General features: G+C 32.0%; 1 protein-coding gene across 1 annotated transcript in view; it reads left to right on the top strand.

Annotated features, from left to right (window-relative positions):
• Nucleotides 1–14872, top strand: part of LOC134699528 (uncharacterized) — an 86878-nt gene extending 72006 nt beyond the window's left edge. The window contains exons 12-14 of the mRNA XM_063561124.1: nucleotides 930–957; nucleotides 5959–6258; nucleotides 7303–14872. Of these exons, the coding sequence (XP_063417194.1) occupies nucleotides 930–957; nucleotides 5959–6258; nucleotides 7303–7637 (663 nt within the window). The 3' untranslated portion in view covers nucleotides 7638–14872. The remainder of the gene's footprint in view (nucleotides 1–929; nucleotides 958–5958; nucleotides 6259–7302) is intronic.
• Nucleotides 14873–15114: the final 242 nt, after the last annotated feature.

Below are 15114 nucleotides of genomic sequence, written 5' to 3' on the forward strand. Positions count from 1 at the left end.
CTAGTTCTGAAGTTGTGTATCTTTTCATTTTACTTTAGTTTCCCCTTTATTTGTCTTCATACTATCATGCTTTTGTTATCGTATGGATTCAGATATGACTCTGTATCTATACATTTCGCCATCAGGTTTTTTAATTCTTTTTAGCTTTAGGCATTCCTGGTGTAGGTAGATCCGATCCTGATGTGCATTTTGGACACAAACGGTTTTTGCAGTGTGATTTCTATTTTGTTTATCCTTGTATTTATTTTTTACCTTAATTTTTACTTATCGAGAAAGTGTATATATATATACTATATACAGTATGTGCTATCCATGACAAACACTTTTTTTTACGTCATTGTAAATTTTAAAATTATATATCTACTACATTTTTTTTTCGTGATTGATACGTTAATTTGTGTTTTTGTTTGAATGTTTTAGTTAGTTTCGTTGTATGTATGTGATGAATGTTCACATAGTTTTTTGGCGGTTAAATCTTAATTATTGGCACATTGACCTTTTACATCAGTTTGGGTTACTCACACAATATTGTCAATTCAACAAAACTATATACAACTATCATAAAAGGGTGAAGTGCAGCTGGCTATCAATCAGGTATAACAAATTTCGTCTTCGGAAAAATGTCTGTACCAAGTCGTGAATAAGGCCGCTGTTTATCACTTAGTCAGTTGATTGATATCGTTTAAATTTATTTTGAGTTTTGTACTTTTGCTATACTTTCAAGCATGTTTTTTTGCTAAGGTTAAGTTTATATCTTTGAGCAACATCGTCAAAAGCAATGAATAATTTCATTTCTTTTGCATCTGGTCTGGACCCCTAACTTCTGTAATAACTGAACGAACTTGTCTTCATATAACATGCATGGATCAATGATAGATTTAACTCATCACCCTGCAATACATTGATTTTCAATATTACTATATTTTCAGGTACGTCAGAGAAAACAAGTGAACTCTAGTAAGTACTTTAATATATAAAGGCTTTGCATGGTATATTTAAAAAGTTTTTTTCTTACTTGATTAAGGGTAGTTAACGTAAACAAAAGGTCATCTTGATTCTATTCACCTAACTATAAATTTTAGAGAGGCACTTAGTGCAAAAACTAAATGCCCTTTAAGCTCACCTGGCCCAAAGTGCCAAGTGAGCTTTTCTCATCACTTGGCGTCCGTCGTCTGTTGTCCGTTACAAAAAACTTCTCCTCTGAAACTACTGGGCCAAATTTAACCAAACTTGGCCACAATCATCATTAGTTTAAAAAATGTGTGGTGTGACCAGGTCAAACAACCAAGATGGCCGCCATGGCTAAAAATAGAACATAGGGGTAAAATGCAGTTTTTGGCTTATAACTCAAAAACCAAAGCATTTATAGCAAATCTGACCGGGGTAAAATTGTGTATCAGGTCAAGATCTATCTGCCCTGAAATTTTCAGATATATCTGACCACTCGTTGTTGGGTTGCTGTCCCTGAATTGATAATTTATGGGAAATTTTGTTGTTTTTGGTTATTATCTTGAATATTATTATAGATAGAGATAAACTGTAAACAGCAATTGACCCCCTAAGGAGTTATTGTCCTTTATAGCCAATTTTTTACAATTTTCATAAAATTTGTAAATTTTTACTAACATTTTCCGCTAAAAACTACTGGGCCAAGTTCATTATAGATAGAAATAATTGTAAGCAGCAAGAATGATCAGTAAAGTAAGATGTACAAATACATCACCATCACAAAAACACAATTTTTATCATGAATCCATCTGCGTCCTTTGTTTAATATTCACATAGACCAAGGTGAGCGACACAGGCTCTTTAGAGCCTCTAGTTTAGTCCCCTTTTCATATCCTTAAAATTTCATATAGCCGATGTGATCAATTATTAACAGTTTGCGTCATTTGATCAGTCTGTCATTTTAAACCTCATCTTCAATATTCAGGTTCCAAGTCGACACCAACCAACAAAAACATAAAATTTATTTTTAAAATTGTTTAGGTGTAAATGTTTTACAAGTGGAAATTAACTTCGATGAGGTGTAAATGTTTTACAAGTGGAAATTAACTTCGATGAGGTGTAAATGTTTTACAAGTGGAAATTAACTTTGATGAGGTGTAAATGTTTTACAAGTGGAAATTAACTTTGATGAGGTGTAAATGTTTTACAAGTGGAAATTAACTTCGATGAGGTGTAAATGTTTTACAAGTGGAAATTAACTTTGATGAACTAAATTTGCTATCTATGATATTGTGGTCAAATTCATGTCCAATCTGTAAAATCATTAAATTTGTAAGACCGAGGTGTGCATTTCATGGATCTGTAATATTTATATGAGCGTCACTGATGAGTCTTATGTAGACAAAACTCGCGTCTGGCGTACTAAATTTATCAGCCTGGTACCTTTAATAACTATTTACATGTTTACTATGCAAAACATTGAAACTATCTGTGTCAATAGTTTCTTGACTATAGTCTACTTTTATAAAGATATTCACCTCATCAGAAACTATTGAACCAATTTTAACAAACCTAGTGTGAATATTTCTTAGAGTATGCACCAACAATGTTGTTCTGTAAACAAACATGGCTGCTATGGCTAAACATAGAACATACGGTTACAATGATTTGTTTTGTCTTAAATCTTGAAAGCCTTGATAATAGTAGACAGAAAAAACTATAACATGGGCAAAAGTTTTTACCAATTTTCCGACCTTTGAAGCTTAGACATTTTTAACACAAACATATAAACTTAGCAAGTGTGACTTCAATGAATCATACATTGCGTTTGGCATACTGTTTTTTGTCTTTTGTCATTTTTGTCACAATTGTGACAAATGTTGCTGTATGTGAGACAATCTAGTGGCGTTAAACTATTTAATTAAGCTTTATATTTCAGAATTAAAAGACTGAGGTGCTTAAATTATACCTTGTATGCAAATTCCTTACGTTACAAAGTTTATGTTTTGTATATGTCCATCAAAAAACTAAACTTGTATGTTTAGCTCACCTGGTCCAAAGGGCAAAGTGAGCTTTTCTCATCACTTGGTGTCCGTCGTCCGTCGTCATTAACTTTTACAAAAATCTGCTCCTCTGAAACTACTGGGCCAAATTAATCAAAACTTGGCTAACATTTTTTTAGTTTTAAAAATGTGTCCGGTGACCCGACCATCCAACCAAGATGACCACCACGGCTAAAAATAGAACATAGGGGAAAAATGCAGTTTTTGGCTGATAACTCAAAAACCTAAGCATTTAGAGCAAATCTGACATGGGGGTAAAATTGTTTATCTGGTCAAGAACTATCTGCTCTAAAATTTTCAGATGAATCAGACAACCCGTTGTTGGGTTGCTGCCCCTAAATTGGAAATTTTAAGGAATTTTTGCTGTTTTTGGTTATTATCTTGAATATTATTATAGATAGAGATAAACTGTAAAACAGCAATAATGTTCAGCAAAGTAAGATTTACAAATAAGTCAACATGACTGAAATGGTCAGTTGACCCCTTTAGGAGTTATTGCCCTTTATAGTCAATTTTTAACCATTTTTCTAAAATTTATGTATTCTTTTAAAAAATCTTCTTCTCTGAAACTACCGGGCCAAATTTAACCAAACTTAGCCACAATCATCAATGGGGTATCAAGTTTTAAAAATGTGTAGCTTGACCTTGCCAACAAACCAAGATGGCTGCCATGGCTAAAAATAGAACATAGGGGTAAAATGTAGATTTTGGCTTATAGCTCTGAAACCAAAGCATTAAGAGTAAATCTGGCAGGCCTATATTGTTTATCAGGTCAAGATCTATCTGCTCTGAAATTTTCAGACAAACACAAACTGTTGTTGGGTTGCTGCCCCAAAATTTGTAATTTTAAGGAAATTTTCCAGTTTTTGGTTTTTATCTTGAATATTATTATAGATAGAGATAAACTGTAAACAGCAATAATTTTCAGCAAAGTAAGATCTACAAATAATTCAAACATGACCAAAATAGTCAATTGACCCCTTCAGGAGTTATTGTCCTTTATATTCATTTTTTAACAATTTTCATAAATTTTTGTAAATTTTTGTAAATTTTTAGAAAATATTTTACACTGTAATTACTGGGTCAAGTTCATTATAGATAGAGATGATTGTAGCAACAAGAATGTTCAGTAAAGTTAGATCTACAAACACATCACGATCACCAAAACACAATTTTGTCATGAATTTATCTGTCTCTATTGTTTAATATGGACATACATCAAGGTGAGCAACACAGGCTCTTGAGAGCCTCTTAGTTTCATTATCCTATCTTTGTTAAATGAAATTATGCTTTAAATCTGTAAAATATATTGAAAGTTGGCATTCTGTTGTACCTCATCAACAATCTCTTCTCTTTTGCTAATTGTTGACGTTTTAAGCTGCCTCTATTAAAAAAGACCCTGACCACTAGTTAAAAATCATAGCTTTATAAAGCTAAGTGATGACAACTCCAAAGAAAGCCACATAAATTTGAATGGGTTGGTGTTGTCATATGTAGTTATTGTTTGTCTGTATGTCTCTTTTTTAGCCATGATGTTGTCAGTATATTTTCAATTTGTAAGTTTGGATGTCCCTCTGGTATCTTTCGCCTTACTGTTCATTATACTGGCAATTTTGCATGACGATTCTTGCTGAACTTTTAGATGTTTTGACATCAGTATACAGTCATTACTTCGTGCTACTTAATGACTGACATATTATGTATTTCTCTTATCCTCTGAAATTTTTAGACAGTTAGGTTATTAATTACCACTCAATGTTACTTAACTAAAATATTCATAATTGTTTCAGTTCAAGTATTGTTTTTTGGTATATCAAAATGTTCATCACAATAGAAAAATATTTGATAAGTGGAAGACAGCTAATTAGCATATGAATGTCAATTATGCGATATCTTCTATATATATGTAAGACTCAGATCGACTTCCGGTTCCTAATCGACGTCCATTCCTCAAATTGACGTCCAAATCTGACGTCACAATGAAATTACATTCCAAATCAACGGCCAATGTTATGCCCCTCTTATCGAAGTCTTTTTTGTTGTTTTCAAATCGACGTCCATTTTTTTGGCTTCTCTAATCGACGTCCATTTTATGGACTTGTCGCAGTGAAATCACAACTTTATTAAAGGGTGGGTTGAACCTAAAATTCAAAAAGTTGTTGAAAAAGTTCAAAATTAAATACTTTTCAACAATTGGCTGTACGTTTTATATTCTTTCTGTTGTTTGAGTCTGTATACTGCCCTCTAAATGTCTTTGGTTTGGTGTCTCATTGTCTAACAATGTTTACCCACATTTATTTATTTATCATGAACAAGAGAGGAAAAAACAACGTATGTCGAAATTATAAACGGGTTTCACCAAAATATTAACATGCATGTACATGTAATAATAATATAATGTCGGTGATTGTCTTGTCATTTTCTGATGTTTGTCCTATTATTTTGATACCTATATTAGAAAAAAAGTTATAGTTTTGGTAAGCTTCTTCACAAAAAGCCAGAACAATACAGATAATACAAACAAGGATCAATTTAAAAATACCCGGTAAATGGTTCAATGAAATTTATAGACATCTGGTCGATCAAACGTCGTTTTGTGATTAATAACGTCACATATTGGACTTCGATTAGAGGTTTAAAATATTGGACACTGATTTGAGAACGTGACGTCGATTTAGATGTCGATTTGGGTAACGGACGTCGATTAGAGACCGGACATCGATCTGAGTCTAACATAAGTATATATATTTACTTTGAATTTTGAATAACAATAATTGATTTAATCTTTGTTTACATTTCATTGCAATTTTCTTATAAATAAATGATGTTTTTAAAGTCAATAATTTAATACAAAACAACAATGTAAGCATTTAAAGCATTGTTTTACTTGCAGATCCACTATACACATATATTTTGTTTGTCAATAATGCAATTTCTTCATTTACAGATAAAATAAGAGAAAACGAAAGCAGAATCATACAGGACATACAAATCAGCCAAATTTTAGACCATATGATGACACATCTGGTGATATCAGCAGATGACAGACGTGAAATTGAACATTATCCTCGACAAGATGACCAGAACAAAGCATTGCTGGATATTGTAATTAAAAGGAAAGAACCTGTTTACAGTGTGTTTGTTGATGGATTACGTAATTATGGATACGAAGATATTGCTAATGATTTGAAATATCATTCACAGGAAATGAGTCCAAGTACAACATCAGCATCTTCTGAAACTGAAGGTATGGATGAAGGGTTTATTATAAACACAAGCAAAGAAGGTTTTATACTGAAATCATTTTTCAATCTAATGTTACATATTCATTCAAAATAGATGTAATGTATCTGATTCTAAAGACTATATACCAGATCATTTGCGTCGTATTTAATTTATCATAAGTATACTACTTTTCTCGCATACCAAAGTAGGTCACTTTGATGAGACGAATTTCAATTTGTGTTAAGTAACTATGATCTTTGACATTGTGACATTGAGTAATTATGATCTCGGACATTGAGATCAAGATTCTTTTCTACAGTTATAATGAAGTCACAGTTCATTTAGTACCTGTTACGAATCAGGCAAATATGACCTCAGATGAATTACGCTTGTTAGATCCAACTGTAGAAAAGAATAGTGAACATATATAATGCAAAGGCATTAGTTTTGGTCAACTATAAAAAAAAATCAAAGTGAGAGAAAATAGAATAACAAACAAATTGGCAATTAACTATGAATTGTGAATATGTGTGTTTACCAGCTCTCTTTAAAATGTCAAATGCTGATCATATGTGTTTGATAAATTCAGAGCATACATATTAATTTGTTTGAAGAAATGTAAGATCTATCAATACTACATTCTATGTGGGCATTTAACTTATTCATGAGACATTAGATTTAAGAAAAGGGTGAAGAAAACTGAAACAGTAGAAGGGCTACACACCTAAAAAGTACTAAAAATGGCAAAATCCGTCATATGCCAACTTTACCCGAATAAGTTGAATCTTTAGTTTCTGCATAATTTTAAAATTTATAAACGGTAAATTTAAGAAGGGTTTGTTTTAAATCATGTGAGTAGTAAAGTAATGACTACTGAGCTAATGATACTCTAGGGGACTTATTATCCACCAGCAGAGGTATCGACCAAGTGATGTAAAAAAATAAAAACAACACGTTATAAATTGCATGTGTTCCAAATCGCTTTTCTGGATTTAACTTCATCTTTATAGTCATAAAAGGTCAATAGCACTTATCTTAAGAAAAAAAATCTCTTTATATTTTGTAGGCTTATCAGCTTGGAATGTTCCATTATATAAAGTTCAATTACAAAAGAACTATCTCAAGGTCATCACTGATTTACAACACGAGAACATAGTAGATCATCTAATAACAAAAGAGGTAATGTCGGTAGATGATGGGAAGAATATAGAATCTGGTAAAACCCCACAGGAAAAGAACAGGAATTTAATGGACATGCTTTTGCGTAAAAATGAACGGGGATTTAATGAATTTCTCAAAGCCCTACGGAAAGACTCAATTTATGTAGATCTAGCAGATCATATACAAAAGACAGAAGTTACGAGCACAGATATGGCAACCCTTTATAAATGCTTGAAATAAAATAAATGTAATTTCTTTCAGAAAAAAACTTGACACGAGAAGGTAAAGACACCTAGGACAAAAATCTGTAAACATTAATGAATACAAGGAGGTATTGCAAATCCAATGTTCATTGATTTATATAGTCACTTAAATGATCAATGTGAATGAATCACAATATACTAGTGATAACAATCTTTTATATTAATCATAGTTCATGTGTGAGTGTCTTCCTGGGCAAGGAAAAAGCTAAAATATGTTCTAATGTTTTAAAAGTGTTCATTCATAAACACAAATCCCCTGTACGCCACTACAAAACAGTCATGACATATTTTGTTCAAGATATTCTTTTTAATGTATTTTGATATAATTATTGGAAACGAGTAATTTCCACAGTTTATTAAGTCCACGCCACATACACTTAGGGCAACATATCTAAGTGTTTTTGATCATACAAAATTAAGTTAACAGACAATTTGCAGACATGACATTTCATGCCTATTGAGCTGGTGATACCCCTTATAACATAACTTCCGCCAGCAGTGGCATAAACCCTTTGATGATAACAATCTCGTAAAATATACTTAGTTTATAATTTGTTATGCTAGTATGTAAATCAGCTGCGTTCAGAAATCAATTAACTTTAAAATAATCTTCACTTGTATAGTAAAATAATAACCTTTAGACATCGGGAAGAGATCAACTAATATACTGCTAGATTGAAATTGTTTGCAAGTAGATGGCTATTATTATTTCTTTCTTCCTGTAATGTGTAGGCAAGTATCTATTTATATTAGTAATTCCCCATTTACAAAAGTTGCACTTCTGTAAATATAGACAGTGCAATTTCTTATATCAACTTCTTTTACAGCTTAAACTGTATCACTTTTACTATGACGTTTCGTAAGAATTTATATCCAAGAATGGAAAGTTCATTTGCACTACTACTTTTTTTCAAAGGTCAAAACATAAGGCTGTGCGGCATATTTTTCGACATCTATATACCTCAAATTAAGGAATAACAGTACTGTAGTTGAAGAGTTGCCACCGTCAATTGTAGATTTGACGGTCGCAAATGCAGTTTTACTGGCGACGCGGAGCGGAGACAGTAAAACGGAGATTTGCGACCGTCAAATCAAAATTGACGGTGGCAACTCTTCAACTACAGTACTGTTATTCCGATTCTAATGCATTACAAAAAGAAAAAAATACGCTAAAACTTGAAAAAATGTTTAAATTTGTCAAATAAAAAAAATTCCGCGAAACTTCATGAATAATTTTGGCACAAAGACGTCATGGCTAAACGTGACGTCATACACAGGAAAACTTACAAACTGGAGGTTATTTCGTTACCTGTACGCTTTAAATTTGGATAAAACTACATTAAAACGGCAAATTCGAGGTAGGTGTTGTTTTATTTTTGATTATATAGTAGTAATCGAACATTTGTTGATTCATCAATTCAAAATTGGCGGGTCTCTCCTTAGTTACGCCTGGTCAACTGTGGATTTGACGGCAACTGTTAGCCAATGAAAAAAATTGTTACATCCAAATTGCATTAGAATAGTTTATATTTATACTACAATTATGTACTTCCTCTCCCTTCACGTTTGGTCCTACTCAGAATTTAGTTTGGCTGTTATCCATGTGTATTTATACTGGTTAATTTCCCAAGGTGTGCCTCTTTGAGATGAAAAATAGAGATCATATCTGGGAACCAGTAAATAAACAAAACAAAATACCTATTAATAGTATATATCTCCCCAAAAGAGGTAGTTGGTGAAACAGCTGTATTTACAAAGTGCAACCTAAAGGTAATGTCATAACTTGATACAATATACTATATGTACTATTTTAATAAATATTTAATAACCTACATAGCTACAATTAGGTTATTATCAATTTCATTTCATTCATAACTCTGTATATTAATCAATTTAAGCTGTTAAATGGTACCATAATAGTCAATTTAGGTCTAAATAGTAAGTCTAATGAATAATAAAGTATGCACATATGAAATAACTAATTCAGAAACCAAATCTTGTTCTTTTAATGTTTTTTTGAATTTTTTGACAGTAGCTTGGTGTTTATCAGACAGCAACTTTTAAATGTACATTTGTAAATAAAAATGTCTCTTTCTAAATATAGTTTTGTACAAAAATGCAACGATATGCTCTTATTATGTAAAAATAGTTGTTGCTAACATAACATGGTATTTCACAACGATATGCTCTTATTATGTAAATATAGTTGTTGCTAACATAACATTGTATTTCACAACGATATGCTCTTATTATGTAAATATAGTTGTTGCTAACATAACATGGTATTTCACAACGATATGCTCTTATTATGTAAATATAGTTGTTGCTACATAACATTGTATTTCACAACGATATGCTCTTATTATGTAAATATAGTTGTTGCTACATAACATTGTATTTCACAACGATATGCTCTTATTATGTAAATATAGTTGTTGCTAACATAACATTGTATTTCACAACGATATGCTCTTATTATGTAAATATAGTTGTTGCTACATAACATTGTATTTCACAACGATATGCTCTTATTATGTAAATATAGTTGTTGCTACATAACATTGTATTTCACAACGATATGCTCTTATTATGTAAATATAGTTGTTGCTAACATAACATTGTATTTCACAACGATATGCTCTTATTATGTAAATATAGTTGTTGCTAACATAACATTGTATTTCACAACGATATGCTCTTATTATGTAAATATAGTTGTTGCTACATAACATTGTATTTCACAACGATATGCTCTTATTATGTAAATATAGTTGTTGCTAACATAACATTGTATTTCACAACGATATGCTCTTATTATGTAAATATAGTTGTTGCTAACATAACATTGTATTTCACAACGATATGCTCTTATTATGTAAATATAGTTGTTGCTACATAACATTGTATTTCACAACGATATGCTCTTATTATGTAAATATAGTTGTTGCTACATAACATGGTATTTCATAACGAATGTTTTTAACATAACTGTTCTGTTAAATGAACCTATCTTTCATCCATCAGAACACAGAAGGGTAAATCCAAACAGATTAGTGATAATTGTTTGGTTTTATTATATTTTCAAAGATTTGTAATTAAATGCTTGAGAACATATCAATTGTCAAAAAAATATTTGTCGACTTACACCCAAGCAAATGTCTAGCCTCTTCCTAGTCATGCTATCTACCTTGTGTTAAGACACAAGTTGTTATCTCCCATGTCCGTTTTGGCTATAAGCGTCTAAGAAAGACAACTCCACTTTGATCCAATATCAATTAAATTATGAAATATCATAATATTATGGTATTTCTTATTTGCCTCGACTGATATTGAGCTGGTGGATCTACTTTTAATATCAAATTATTGCTTTGGGACTTTTCATTTCAAAAAAGTTTTCTCTGTACAGATGCCTTTTGCTTGTTCTTTGTTTACTTACATTTTACCTAACTATATTCCTAATTAATTTCAATTTCCTGTACATATTTGGTTTATAATTGTTATATGTTTATTAATGCCAATTTTTGTAAATCTCCTCAATTTTCTAATCTCTTACCTCAATTTGGAAATAAACGGACATTATCTTTTTGCCTCACGTTTTCTATAAGGATTATGTCCACTCACTGGAAAATCTACATTTTGGGAAAATGTGGATTACATTTTTCATGTCTTATGTCAAGACAAGATTGATAAAATACCACAGAAACAGTGAGGTCAACTACATATATTGATTAACGTCTAGAAGATTGACATTAGGAACAGGTTAAGAAAATGAACTTATCGACAAACGAAATTATAAATATTTTACATTTGTGAATTTTCCAGTTTATGTTGCACTCCCAGCATCACCAAAAGATGAAGAACTGTAAATTCAGAATTTATTGTGAGGTTTTCTATCAATACAAAAATTGCGACTGGTTTTGTATTGCAATAATAAGAACTTGTTTTCTGATATACGATACATTTATGCAGATCTTTCGAAATGGCAATAATTAATCTTGCATTTTTGTTCCTCACCAAAAATTGCAATAATAAATGCACGCAATGCTATCTGAATTAACAGTATTTATATTTTCTTTTTTGACAATATTCCAGTACTTTCGTTTAACGACCTCTTTACTAGAGGGTCGCTCTACCATAGAAACCAATAAAAAAAGATACCAATAAGTTGAAGACATTATTTTTTTCTCATAATGAGTAGGCATAAAATTAAGAAGATGTGGCGTATTTTACAATGAGACAACGCTCCACCCGAGACCAAATGACAGAAGTTAACAACCAATTTAAAATAAGTGTGTTAATGATGTCAACTGAACATTTCCATTCAATTGAGACAGCATTTTCATTCTGAATTTCTCTTGTTGACATCACTTCAATTTATCTTTAGCAACATGTTAGGTAGTATATAAAGAGTAGTAACTTCTAATTTTTTCAGAGAACTAACCTCAAACCTTTTAAAGTGGAGGTTTGTTGTTGTTTCTGTAGTTTTCTGTGTTGTATTTTCAGTGACTTTATAGTTCTTTTATGCTATTGTTTTTTCTATCCTTTGTCACGAGAAACAAGGTATTTTCATACCGGGCAATCACCTATCTCCAACTACATTGCATTAGGCAATGAGTCATATTCTGTAGCTTTAGGTGTAGTTTGTTTATACTAATTGCCTACTATATCTGTATTTCCTTTTTTAGCTCACTTGGCCGGAAAGGCTAAGTCAGCTTTTATCATCATTTGTCGTCTGTCGTACATCATCCATCTTCGTCAACCTTTACAAACATCTTCATTTCTGTATATACATGTACTGGGTCAAATTTAGCCACAATTGACCACCATTATCATTACCCTGTAATGACGATTTTTACCACTTTTTTTGGCGTTTTGCCTTTTGTGATAAAAATTATAATAGATAAATAGACACTTTAAAATTCAAAAATGATCAGCAAGACAAGATCCTCTAACAAGCCAAATTTTGCAGAAATAGTTAGTGGACTTTCACTCTTTATAGAATTTCGTTAAACCCTCTTTTATGTTTTGAGCAAAAACTAAAGAAGACCGAGAGAAACATACTAAATGGTCAGCAAAAGCAATACAAAGATTCCATTCTCGTCTACAATGTTGGAGAGTGTCCTTTGTTAAATATGCACATAGACCAAGGTGATCGACACAGGCTCCTTAAATCCTCTAGTTTTATCAAGAAACTTCAGTTGTCTGAGAATAACATTTTTTAAAAGTAAACTTTCTTAAGGCATCGGCCTCTAACCGGAAAAGAGACAGACTATCTGACTTTAGAAATGGTGTCCTACTTCTAGATAATGTAGTACTGGTGTTTGAAAACTAATAATAGAAAGATGCTTTTGAAATTTTGAGCTCTTCTATTTTAATAGCATACAGCTTGAATTAAAATGTACTGAATTTTCATCGATAAATCAAATAATTCAACTTCATTTGAAAATGACGAACAAACACTACTTCGCGGATCTGCGCTACGCGGAAAGTAAAATCAATACACACACGAGACAGCAGTTTCTACGTTATGATTTTATCGGTATTCTCCAGACATGTGTCAGATCCATATATGTGTGCCTCCAAACGGGAGTACTATAATTCCGGTTTCAAAGGTTTCCTACCTTCCTCCGGTTGAAGAGAAAATTAATAGGTAAATACCGTGTTTAAAATATTTCATGAATGAACATTTTTCGTCGCTTACTACGATTTTTACAAATGTTTATGCAATAGGTAAACCATATGTATTCTTACACGTTACAATAAAACAAATCAAAGGAAATAAAAGGCGAGTTCCATGGGGTCACTCTCACCCCTTGGTTGTTTAAGAACTTGTTAACAGTTGAGATCCCCACCCATATACCATATATATTATTGTATGGAACAATGAAATAAATCAAATGAAATATAGAGGAACTCCAGAGGATCAGTCACCCCACCCCTTTCTTTTCTTTTTGAAAACTTGTAAACGCTGGAGATCCCCACCCCTAAACCATATATATTTGTGTATGTGGCAACAAAACAAATCAAATGAAATAAAGTGGGTGTCCGTTTGGGTCAGCCTCAACCCTTCATGTTTGTGAACTTGGAAACAGTCGAGATCCAAACCCATAAACCATATATAGTTTTGTATGGGGCAACAAAAAAAATCAAATAAAATAAAGTGGGAGTTCCTTTGGGTCAGCCCCACCCCCTGTTGTTTGACAACTTGGAAATGGTCAAGATCCCCACTCCTTAACCATATATATTCTTGTACTGGACAATACAACAAATCAAATGCAAAAGAAGGCGAGTCCCAAGCCCCTTGTTGTTTGAAAACTTGTAAATGGTTGAGAACCCCACCCACAAACCATATATATTTTTGTATGGGACAATAACATAAATCAAATGAAATATCATGTTTCAGAACTTGTAAACGGTTGAGATCCCCAACCCTTAACCATAAATGTTCTTGTATTGGACAATAAAATGAAATATAAGGAGAGTCCTTCGGTGTAACACCACCCCATCCTGTTTTGAAAACTTGTAAACAGTCAAGATCTACCCCCTTCTTTTCAAAAACTTGAAAACTGTCGAAATCCCCACACTGAAACAACATATACTTTCGTACGGAATAATAAAACAAATCAGATGAAATAAATGGCTAGTCCCCTAGGGTCACTCTTACCCCTACCCCCTGCCTGTTTGAGAACTTGTAAACTGTCTAGGTACCCACCCCTACATCATGAATATAATACTGTACATGATTTCAAATAGATTTGAATGACATACAGGTGTTATACCTAGACGTCACTTGTGCATATCACTTTATTAGACCAGACCAATTTGTGGAATTAATGTCAGGCGACCGTGGGAATGACTAATTTTGAGAACTTTATTTAGCAGTATCGTAGCAGCATCCTGTTTCAATTATTTCTTGATAATTATTTTTTTGTTAAGTAGGAAAAAAGTTAAGCATGCAATCTACACATTTACAAGCTATTTGAAATATTACAATCTACCGTTGCAAACTTTCCACAGGTGCTATCCAGCATTTTTATTTCTTCAAGTGTCATACAAAAAATTAAGTATAGGAATGATGTATATATTGTATTTGTTTACTGCAGTAATGTAGTAGATTGTGTCCTTACATCTATCTTACAAATTGTGTCATATAGATGATAACATTGTGTTCCAATGTAGTTATTTGTACACTTATTTTCAACTACTGTTGTAGAGCGTCTCATTATTACACACGTTTCTCAAATTACATCATGTAAATAAAAGCGTGTTGAATTGTTAATAACTTGTTTGTAAATATATGTTGTTCTATTGATGTAGAGTGTGTCATTGTTTCCTATGTTTGACGATTTGTTTGTTGTAAATAAAAGCATTTTGTTCCACATTGAATACATGAATTGATACATGACTGATGTTTTTTACGTTGTATGTTTTGGTAAATGACATAAAATGAGGGC

This window comes from Mytilus trossulus, unplaced genomic scaffold, assembly GCF_036588685.1.
Source record: "Mytilus trossulus isolate FHL-02 unplaced genomic scaffold, PNRI_Mtr1.1.1.hap1 h1tg000070l__unscaffolded, whole genome shotgun sequence".
Classification (NCBI taxonomy): Eukaryota; Metazoa; Mollusca; class Bivalvia; order Mytilida; family Mytilidae; genus Mytilus; species Mytilus trossulus.